The 12281-nt window shown below is 38.4% G+C and overlaps 1 protein-coding gene across 1 annotated transcript in view; it reads right to left on the reverse strand.

The window, feature by feature from the left end:
* The window catches only part of LOC128663405 (ADAMTS-like protein 5), a 113482-nt gene that overhangs the window by 26355 nt on the left and 74846 nt on the right, over positions 1–12281 (reverse strand). Inside the window, 1 exon segment of the mRNA XM_053717721.1 lies at positions 116–279. Within this exon segment, the coding sequence (XP_053573696.1) occupies positions 116–279 (164 nt within the window).

Here is a 12281-nt window from a genome sequence, read left to right on the forward strand (position 1 = left end):
AGCTTTTTACAGCTCTGTTGCATCACTTTTAAGTGTTTAAACATTTGGGTATTATGGCCCTTTAATATATTAATAATGCAACATAAATAATCATAGTAAGCCAAGAAATGCAAACCATTATATGGAGATCATCATCTATAGGTCCTGTAGCTTCAAAACTCTCCAGATTCTCTGCAGAACGTTTGTACTGGACTTTGGTCCCAGCAACATTGTAGACTCCAGGCAAGTTAATTGCCCAGTTACCATTAATCACATAGTGGTAATTTCGGTTTCTTAGAGCTGGAAAAAAATTAAAAGAAATATGTTAAAGAAATATAAACACATATTGTGCACAATGTTATATTATAAAACATGCAGTGAATAAATGGCAAATATAATTATTTAAAATAATATAAATGGCAAAGTTAAATCATTCATGTTAAAAATGTTAAAACAAGTTTATAATAGAGGATTAGTGATATTTAGAGGATGGAGTTATTATTACTAACTAGAAACACAGGATAGTATTGTATTATGTAACCTTTTCAAAGTATCAAAATCAAATTGATCATTGCTACTATTAGTTTAATTTGTAGTAGAGCATGCAATAAAAAAAAAAAAATCTAATTTGCTGTCTTTATCAAATTGAATCTGTTCTCGTAAAACTATATGGCAGCAGTTTAAAGGGACACTGAACCCAAATTTTTTTCTTTCATGGTTCAGATAGAGTATGAAATTGTAAGCACCTTTCTAATTTACAATTTTTCTTCATTCTCTTGCTATCTTTATTTTAAAAGCAGGAATGTAAATCTTAGCAGCCAGCCCATTTTAGGTTCAGCACCATGGATAGTGCTTGCTTATTGGAGGCTTACATTTACCCACCAATAAGCAAGCATAACCCATGTTCTCAGCCAAAAATGGGCCGGCTGCTATGCATCACATTCCTGCTTTTTAAATAAAGATAGCAAGAGAACGAAGAAAAATTTATAATAGGAGTAAATTAAAAAGTTGTTTCAAATTGCATGCTCTATCTAAATCATGAAAAAAAAAATTGGGTCCGGTGTCCCTTTAAAGGGACACTCAATCAAAATTAAACTTTAATTATTCAGATACAGCATGTAATTTTAAACAACTTTCCAATTTACTTCCATTAACAAAATGTGCACAGTCTTTTTATATTTACACTTTTTGAGTCACCAGCTCCTACTGAGCATGTGCAAGAATAAGTGTGTATGCATTTGTGAATGGCTGATGGCTGTCACATGGTACTTGTATGCATTTGTGATTGGCTGATGGCTGTCACATGGTACAAGGGGAGTAGAAAAAGACATAACTTTTAAAATTGTCAGAACAAAAATCTACTACTCATTTGAAGTTCATACTAAGTGCTATTGCATTGTCTTGTTATCTTGCATTTGTTGATTATGCAAATCTACAGTGTTGACTGGTCCTTTAAGCTCTCAATCAAACCAAGAATTATCTATATAAAAAGTTTGTAATTGCTATTTTCATTTTAATTGTACCAGAGTACAGATTGAAATGTCCAAGAGTTACAAATAAAGAGTTACAGTTTATGTTGTGCGTAGTTGAAATATATCCAAATAATTTGTTTGTAAACGCATTTAATCGGTGTCTGCAAAAGTATCAATGTTTTTCTGAATATGATGTCATTATGAAATGTAGATTCAAGAAAAAGATTAATATTATTGTTTATTATTACTAACTTGTTACTATTTTGAAATTCACATGTTAAAATAACACTCTACTCAGAAGATATTTAAAAAAAATTAACAAAAAAACACAAAGGACTATATTACAAATGGAGTGCTAATTTACTGTGCGCCCTGCAAACAGACAAAGTTGTCCTTTTGCAGGTGCGCAATAAATAACCAGCCATTACAAGTGACTGGTTACTGCTACCCTGAGCTGGCGGTAGCAATTAGCACTCAGTAAATTAACCAGAGATCAGATCTCTGGTTAATTTTCTAAAAGTAACAAACAAGTAGCACCTTTTCTTAGTGTATCAAAATGCCTGTAAATTGCGGTCTATGGGAACTGTGTGTTCCCTGTAAATATATATGTATATGCTTATATAATTATGTGTTAATATGTGTATATACACATATTAACACAAATATATATTTATATACATATATATTTAAACTTTGCTGCCCATCGCTGTGCGACTTACCCCCTTTGCTGCGCTAGTTTTCATGCCATATCTGACGGCATGAGAACGAGGCCTATGGAAGGTCGTGTTTGCATTGCACCTCACTTTTAATACCAACGCACATTAGCGTGAGCTGGTATTACTCAGTTAAGCGCAAATATCGCTTTAGCATAAACGATATTTAGTGCTCAACTTGTAATCTGGCCCATTAGTGAAATAAATGTTAATGTCTGCACATTTAAGTGCTACAAGTTTTAACGCCAAACAAATAAAACTAAAAGTATCTGAATTTCAAAATATTTCTTTTATTGTAAGCACCAATGTGTCTCACATCTGTAACAGGGAAAATGTTATATCTAGCTAGGGGAATCCTTGTACCAGAGATGCTTGCAACGTGATTTCTAGGTTTCCTATCTTTTTTAATAAACTGAAATGACTGCAGTCCCAGACTTACTTCCTCAGACCACAGGAATTTAGCAATTTCTTGTAAACAGAGAAATGAAGTCATTGTAGTTATGATATATTTGTATTTACTTAAGTATAGGGTTCCTAGGTAATTTCCATGGCTTTTCACTGATCCGCTTCTGTCATCTTTCTTGGCACATAATTTTGTAAGCAGCCTCCAAACCCTTAATGATGGAAACATTCCAGTACATCATGGAGCCAGAGATGGGGCAATAACTGAGATTAACATCTCCTAAATGACATGTGTGCTTATTCATTCTAAAAAACTCCCACTTCCATACATTGCATTCAACGCTGAGGATAACGTAATACACAGATATTGTCAGGAGGCGATGAGTAGTTGTGAAGCTAATTGTAGGAGGTAGCTGAGTAGTTTCTGTCTCTGTTTTGCTGATTCCTGGGCAAGATGCTACGTGTCTGTTTGTGAGTTCATTGAGCAGATAAGAATATATAAAAAAAAGCCAGAGGGCTTTCAAATACCTCCTAATAAGAATTTTCAGAAAATATTATGCAGTGCACACACTTGCCAAGATTACTATGAGATAGAGAGTAATTCTTCACCCCCCCCCCCATAACATAGTTTACATATATCTCATCTTGTTATGCTCAACATTAGAAACAAAAAAGCCCTATATCCAATAAAGAACTGACATTCACTCTAGCAGGTACCTTTTATAAATGAAACCATCTACAAAACACAGCTGACATATCTGTAGAAACGTAACTATTTAATGGTAAAAGGGGAATATAATCCACATTCCCTATAATGTAAATACACTTAGGGTTTTGTGTGTTTATATCAAAAAGGTGCATATGCTACTGATATAGTCTATTTTTTTTAAAGAAAAAAACAGACACCCTTTCATCATATATGTTAAAAGGACATGAAAGTCAAAGTAAACTTTCATGATTAAGATTGAGAATCTTTTAAATTCAGTTATACTGTCACATTAACATTGTTGTTGAAAAGCATTTATGCTCAGCAACAGCAATGCACTACTGGTAGCTGATTTCTACACACATTTGTCTCTGGTCATTGCCTCTCCAGATGTGTTAGTGCATTGCTGGTTAGGAGTGACTATAGCTATGCACAGTATTTAATCCCTTTGCAAAGATTAAACAGTTATATGCACGCAACATTGCAATAATAAAATGCTGTAACATAGAGCATTTTCTTTTTGTACTTTTATGTCCATAAAAAGGGACATTTCTAAAGCTCTGAGACTGGCACCTAGTGTATGCTTCTGTGCTGATCTGCATCAAATGAATCATTGTGCTTAAATATCCCTTTAAGAAATATCCCTTTTACACTTTTCATTATTCAACTTTTTCAAAAAACATTACAATTTTTTATTTACTTGTAAACACATTTTATAAGGTCCATTAACTAGAACTAAAATACTTCTGCAAAAACAAGTGGACAATCACTAAGACAGAAATGAGTCACTTGTACTCTTTTTATACAAACAAAAAGAAGTGCATTATTATTATTATCATCATCACCAGATTCCACGTGGGCCTTAGGCTGGACCATCCTTTTATACAACCATTAAACCATTAAGGTTAGTGTACTGCGTGTGCAAAATAAAGGCTACTAAATCCTCTCCCAAGGTTAAAATCACCATGTCCTTCAAAAAATGTAATCTTCAATAATTTCTAAATGACATCAAGAACCTCCCCTGGCACAGATTAAACCTAATTCCAGATTTAGACTCTGCAGTTGAATTTTTTTAGTCCGGACTCCTACAAGTTTGGAATTTTTATGCCCCGCTGCGTAAGGTGAGAGTAAAAGGAGCACATATGAATTGGATCACAACTGACCTCATTCAAATGTACCAGTTTCAGGATTCTTTGTGGTCAAAGTACAAGCATACTGGCTCTATGAACGATCACTGTGTATATAGACAATGGCGAAATATATGCACTAAACAAACAAAATTGGCCAAGGCCCAATATTTCTGTGAAAATCTGAACAATGACATATCAAACCCTAGAAAGTTTTGGAAAGTCATAAATAACTTATATACTCCCCCAATCCACTCCCAACCCTCCACTGTCAAAGTGGACAACCAAACCCTGAAACTTCCCTTAGAAGTAGCAAATGCCTTTAACAGTTATTTTGTCAGATGCTCCACTACCCTGATTGACAAACTAATAAATGGCACGCATCCTGAAAACTACAAATGTGGATCTGGCCCCGCTAAATCTGCAAAGACCCAATATAGAGAAGTTCAATTTTAGACATGTACCCATCAATGTCATTAAGAAACACCTTAATAATCTAAAAATGAAAAACCAGTCTGGACCTGATCAAATCCCAGCAATGCTGTTGAAGCTCAGTGCGCCGACAATTGCTAAACCTGTCACAACCCTAATTAACTAATCTTTGGTGTCTGGTTACATACCCAAACTTTGGAAGAATGCAGGAGTAGTGCCTATCCATGGTTACTAACTATCCCCCAATATCATTGCTCCCAGTATTGTCAAAAACCTTAGAAAAATGCATCCATACGCAACTATGTGAGTATTACCAACTTTCTAACTATCTGACCCCTGATCAATCAGGTTTTCGACCAAATCACTCCACTACAACTGCCCTCCTAAAAGTTTGCAACGACATCCAAACTGACATGGAACAAGGAGACCTAACTGGAGCAATTTTCCTTGATTTTGCAAAGGCCTTTGACACAGTAGACCACGACATACTACTGCTCAAACGAAAAAACTCAAGTATTGGTGATCGTCCGCTAACCTGGTTTCGATCATATGTATTGGATCAATCACAGTATGTCTCCATTTCTGAAAGCGACTCCCTCCCTCTCCCAGTCACGTGTGGTGTTCCCCAAGGTTCCATTCTCGGACCCCTACTATTCACATTATTCATAAATGATCTGCCAAATGTTTGCAAATCCTCAACTGTACACATGTACGCAGACGACACAGTGATCTATGCAAACAAATTCGATCTGCCGCAGCTTGAGGCAGTGCTCCAAGACCAGTTAACAGAGGTAGAAAAGTGGATCTCAAAAAACAAACTCTTCCTAAACACTAACAAAACTGTCACAATGATCTTTGGAACAGGACCTAAATTACACAAACTACAAAAGTTCCATCTACGCATCAAAACAAAATCAAATTGCACGCTGACCGCAGTCAACTTTTTCAAATACTTGGGTTTGTTGTTAGACCCCAATCTATCTTTTGGCCTCCACATAGAAATAATTGCATCTAAACTCTATCCAAAACTAGGTGCCCTGTACAGAAACAAATCCTGCCTCAGCCCTACAGAAAATAAAAAGATTGTACAGCAAATGCTGATGCCAATCATGGATTATGCGGATGTAGTATACGCACCTGCACCGCAAACTCACCTTAATAAACTTAATACATTGTATAACTCGTTCTGCCACTTTGTGCTACAATGTAACTACAGGACCCAACATTTTGACATGCTAAAAGAACTAAACTGGCTGTCGCTGGAATCCAGACACACCCTCCATCTTTCCTGCCTTTTGTTTAAGAGCTTTTCTGGAACGCTCCCACCCTACCTGAGCAGAATGCTCTCCCTGGCTGTTCCCACCTCCCATAACCTCAGATCCAGTACCAGCACATTATTTAGCTTGCCTCAATACAAAAAGAAAGCAGCTTTCCTACAGAGCACCACAATTATGGAATGACCTCCCGCACACTTTAAAAACTTCCCCAAGCCTAATATCCTTTAAGAGATCTCTCTCTACATATCTCAAAACATAATGCACCTGTCATGGTTGATTAAATATTTCCTACCTGTTCTATGTTAAATGTTGCATATATTATGTATTAATATTGTTTCTGTATTTTATTGTACCCTATTGTAACAATGCAATGTTTTGTGGACCCAGGACATACTTGAAAACGAGAGAAATCTCAATGTATCCTTCCTGGTAAAATATTTTATAAATAAATAAATAAAACAGTTTGTATGCCCACAAATAACTATTATGCCAATAGATACAGTACTGATTTCCTGTTTGATTAGATACATGATTAAGATGTCTATTACAAGCAGTCCCAATGACCGGGCATTATTATTTGGGCACAGGCCCAAGGGAGAAGAGACTTCTTTGCAACAATGGAATCCTTCTGGAGTATAGAGAGCAGTGTTAACTTTGTGGACAAATAATTTTCTTCATAGTTTTCTTCAACAACATGTTTTCAGTGAATAACGTCCATTCCATCCCTGCATAACTCCCTCTGTCTGCCTGCCGCCTGGAATAGCACCCATTCCAGCCTGGGGCTACTCATCACGGAGGCAAGATATTCTGGTGCCACACCACGAAGGAAGGATACTCCTCCATCGGATTCGCTCATAACAAGTACTGTCATGTGACAGTTTCACACAATTCACTCCCATCACACGCACTACATAATAAAAGCAGGACATTTTGGTGCACTTTTTATTGCGGCCATCTTATTTTACTAGCAAGTTGCAACTATCCCTTTTTACTGTGCAACAGCCTTCTTAGCCCTGCCCCCCCCCCCCGCCATTTACTCTTTGATAAAACCCTGTCACACTGAACCCAGTGTCTCTACACTTCCCAACACTTAATTTAACATCATCTCCCCAAAGGATATTGCATCTCACCTCTGACTTTGATTTACAGGCGTTTATGTAACTATTTCTAATTTTAGTCAAGTAACATAACATCCATTCATTGTTCTAGAATCGCAACATGTCTTATCTGAATTACTTATCAGGTGCTTATTTTCTCACATTATAGGTTTATATAGGTTTATTTACACCCTAGTTTGACACTTAGCACTAGATTTATTTCCCTACTGATATAGTGCAAGCTCCTATGTCATGGTTCCCTTAAAAATGGAGCTGGATTTCAAGTGCAGTTGTGCATGCTCTAATTTTGTACACCAATAATTTCTAGGTGTATTCTGGCATTCACACATCGCTTTTTTCGAATCATGTAGGCTGTATTTATAGGTTTCTATCAATGATTATAGTGGTATGCAAGTCTGTTAAATATAAGTTTGATTATTTTGTAGCATATGAAGAGTTAACAATGCTGCGCATATTTGAACTTATAGATCTGAATCTCTTTATTTTAATTTTCTGATATTTTGTTTTATTGTATTAGGTTTTGCATTGCTTTGTTATTGTGCTGTATTTCATTTGTAATTATGTGGCTATTTTCAATTACTTTGTAACTATTTTAAACTTTCACTGTATTATATTCCGTGGAGGGCAATGTGCTGAACCCAATGAGGTGTTTGATTGACATATTATTAGCCCTATCACACATCATAGCAAACGGAACACACATCAGCCAATCCTATTCCTGTGTATACACCAGGAAAGATCTCACAATTACTATTTAAGTCAAGAGTAAGGAGGCTCCGTAATAACCCTCTTGAAAAAGTCTGGATGATACCAGAGGAAACGCGTTGAGGTAGCGTGTTTCTTTACTGATGCAAGTCTCACACATGTCTCTATGCAACAATAGGAGCTACTAAGGCAATTAGCAAAGACGGACTCTTGCTTGCAGAGGAGAAACACACAGCGATTTATTCACACACTGCATATTATATTTTAACTTTTGTACGTGCATTTCTATGCATTGCACTATTTAAAGTGTATAATAAAACTTTTACCCTTAGAGTGGCTTTGTGCGCTCGTGTCTTTTCTTGTTTTTTACAGTGCTTCGTTGGGAGGTAGTTTACAGAGGTCCTCCGTTTACACAGAGCAGCAGCCTCTATTCAGTTATAAGCAGCATTCTGGAAGATATGAGCACCCCGCATTGTGGAACTGAATAGCCAGATATTACTTTTTATCACTTCTGGTTTTTTATCCCAGGACTTTCCATAGTTCTAAGGTCGTGACACTTTTGGAAATTAAGATTCCGATATAAGACTTTGGATATGAGACGGTAGATATTCGGGACTCACATTGAGGTCACTGACCTGTTTCATAGTTTTATTCTTTTATTAGAACATCATATGTGGATTGAATTAGTTGTTTTATTTGACAAAACATACATTTGATTTATTTGTGTATTTATTTAGACACAGTATCACCTGTATAGGGAAGCGCAACTGTTTATTTAAATTATTTCCTCCAGACACACACTTACACAACCACTTCCCTCCCATCTCAAACTACCCTTCATCACACTATAATATATACAGACCTCATACTGGCAATGGCATTACATTAAATATTTTAGAGTTGAACTTCTGCGCGAAAGAATGATGAATGTCATATGCAAGTTGTTATAATTAATCCAAATCTAATTATTGGTCTTTTGTGAAAAAAAACAAGGCCATATTCTTGTTTCTTTGCGAGACTTTGTTTTACTTCATATTAAGATAAAGATTATATATCACAACAGTTAAATATCTGTCTGTGTTCAAACCTTAATCCCATAATAATAACAAGTTAATAGATGTTTACTCCAGGAAAAACATAATTTATGCTTACCTGATAAATTTATTTCTCTTGTAGTGTATTCAGTCCACGGGTCATCCATTACTTATGGGATATATTCCCTTCCCAACAGGAAGTTGCAAGAGGATCACCCAAGCAGAGCTGCTATATAGCTCCTCCCCTCACATGTCATATCCAGTCATTCGACCGAAACAAGACGAGAAAGGAAAAACCATAGGGTGCAGTGGTGACTGGAGTTTTAATTAAAATTTAGATCTGCCTTAAAAAAGACAGGGCGGGCCGTGGACTGAATACACTACAAGAGAAATAAATTTATCAGGTAAGCATAAATTATGTTTTCTCTTGTTAAGTGTATTCAGTCCACGGGTCATCCATTACTTATGGGATACCAATACCAAAGCTAAAGTACACGGATGATGGGAGGGACAAGGCAGGAACTTAAACGGAAGGAACCACTGCCTGAAGAACCTTTCTCCCAAAAACAGCCTCCGAAGAAGCAAAAGTGTCAAATTTGTAAAATTTTGAAAAGGTGTGAAGCGAAGACCAAGTCGCAGCCTTGCCAATCTGTTCAACAGAGGCCTCATTCTTAAAGGCACAGGTGGAAGCCACAGCTCTAGTGGAATGAGCTGTAATTCTTTCAGGGGGCTGCTGTCCAGCAGTCTCATAGGCTAAACGTATTATGCTACGAAGCCAAAAGGAGAGAGAGGTTGCCGAAGCTTTTTGACCTCTCCTCTGTCCAGAGTAAACGACAAACAGGGAAGAAGTTTGACGAAAATCTTTAGTTGCCTGTAAATAGAATTTCAGGGCACGGACTACGTCCAGATTATGCAAAAGTCGTTCCTTCTTTGAAGAAGGATTAGGACATAATGATGGAACAACAATCTCCTGATTGATATTCCTGTTAGAGACTACCTTAGGTAAAAACCCAGGTTTAGTACGCAGAACTACCTTGTCTGAATGGAAAATCAGATAAGGAGAATCACAATGTAAGGCAGATAACTCCGAGACTCTTCGAGCCGAGGAAATAGCCATCAAAAACAGAACTTTCCAAGATAAAAGTTTAATATCAATGGAATGAAGGGGTTCAAACGGAACTCCTTGAAGAACTTTAAGAACCAAGTTTAAGCTCCACGGAGGAGCAACAGTTTTAAACACAGGCTTAATCCTAGCCAAAGCCTGACAAAAAGCCTGGACGTCTGGAACTTCTGCCAGACGCTTGTGCAAAAGAATAGACAGAGCAGAAATCTGTCCCTTTAAGGAACTAGCTGATAAGCCTTTTTCCAAACCCTCTTGGAGAAAAGACAATATCCTAGGAATCCTAACCTTACTCCATGAGTAACTCTTGGATTCGCACCAATACAGGTATTTACGCCATATCTTATGGTAGATTTTCCTGGTAACAGGCTTTCGTGCCTGTATTAAGGTATCAATAACTGACTCAGAGAAGCCATGCTTTGATAGGATCAAGCGTTCAATCTCCATGCAGTCAGTCTCAGAGAAATTAGATTTGGATGATTGAAAGGACCTTGTATTAGAAGGTCTTGCCTCAAAGGTAGAGTCCATGGTGGACAGGACGACATGTCCACTAGGTCTGCATACCAGGTCCTGCGTGGCCACGCAGGCGCTATCAGAATCACCGATGCTGTCTCCTGTTTGATCTTGGCAATCAGTCGAGGTAGCAGAGGAAACGGTGGAAACACATAAGCCATGTTGAAGAACCAAGGGGCTGCTAGAGCATTTATCAGCGTCGCTCCCGGGTCCCTGGACCTGGATCCGTAACGAGGAAGTTTGGCGTTCTGGCGAGACGCCATGAGATCCAGTTCTGGTTTGCCCCAACGATGGACCAGTTGAGCAAATACCTCCGGATGGAGTTCCCACTCCCCCGGATGAAAAGTCTGACGACTTAGAAAGTCCACCTCCCAGTTCTCCACGCCTGGGATGTGGATCGCTGACAAGTGGCAAGAGTGAGACTCTGCCCAGCGAATTATCTTTGAGACTTCTAACATCGCTAGGGAGCTCCTGGTTCCCCCTTGATGGTTGATATAAGCCACAGTCGTGATGTTGTCCGACTGAAATCTGATGAACCTCAGTGTTGCTAACTGAGGCCAAGCTAGAAGAGCATTGAATATTGCTCTTAACTCCAGAATATTTATTGGGAGGAGTTTCTCCTCCTGAGTCCACGATCCTTGAGCCTTCAGGGAATTCCAGACTGCGCCCCAGCCTAGAAGGCTGGCATCTGTTGTTACAATCGTCCAATCTGGCCTGCGAAAGGTCATACCCTTGGACAGATGGACCCGAGATAGCCACCAGAGAAGATAATCTCTGGTCTCTTGATCCAGATTTAGTAGGGGGGACAAATCTGAGTAATCCCCATTCCACTGACCTAGCATGCACAATTGCAGCGGTCTGAGATGCAGGCGCGCAAATGGCACTATGTCCATTGCCGCTACCATTAAGCCGATTACTTCCATGCACTGAGCCACTGACAGGCGTGGAATGGAATGAAGGACACAGCAAGCATTTAAAAGTTTTGATAACCTGGCCTCCGTCAGGTAAATTTTCATTTCTACAGAATCTATCAGAGTCCCTAGGAAGGAGACTCTTGTGAGTAGTGATAGAGAACTCTTTTCCACGTTCACCTTCCACCCATGCGACCTCAGAAATGCCAGAACTATCTCTGTATGAGACTTGGCAATTTGAAAGCTTGACGCCTGTATCAGGATGTCGTCTAGATACGGAGCCACCGCTATGCCTCGCGGTCTTAGAACCGCCAGAAGAGAGCCCAGAACCTTTGTAAAAATTCTCGGGGCCGTAGCCAACCCAAAGGGGAGAGCTACAAATTGGTAATGCCTGTCTAGAAAGGCAAATCTTAGGAACCGATGATGATCTTTGTGAATCGGTATGTGAAGGTAGGCATCCTTTAAGTCCACTGCGGTCATGTACTGACCCTCTTGGATCATGGGTAGGATAGTCCGAATAGTTTCCATTTTGAATGATGGAACTCTTAGGAATTTGTTTAAGATCTTTAGGTCCAAAATTGGTCTGAAGGTACCCTCTTTCTTGGGAACCACGAACAAATTTGAATAAAATCCCTGTCCTTGTTCCGTCCACGGAACTGGGTGGATCACCCCCATTACTAGGAGGTCTTGTACGCAGCGTAGGAATGCCTCCTTCTTTATCTGGTTTTCTGATAACCTTGAAAGATGAAATCTCCCTTGAGGAGGAGAAGCC

Source organism: Bombina bombina, chromosome 6 (genome assembly GCF_027579735.1).
Source record: "Bombina bombina isolate aBomBom1 chromosome 6, aBomBom1.pri, whole genome shotgun sequence".
In the NCBI taxonomy this organism is placed as follows: domain Eukaryota; kingdom Metazoa; phylum Chordata; class Amphibia; order Anura; family Bombinatoridae; genus Bombina; species Bombina bombina.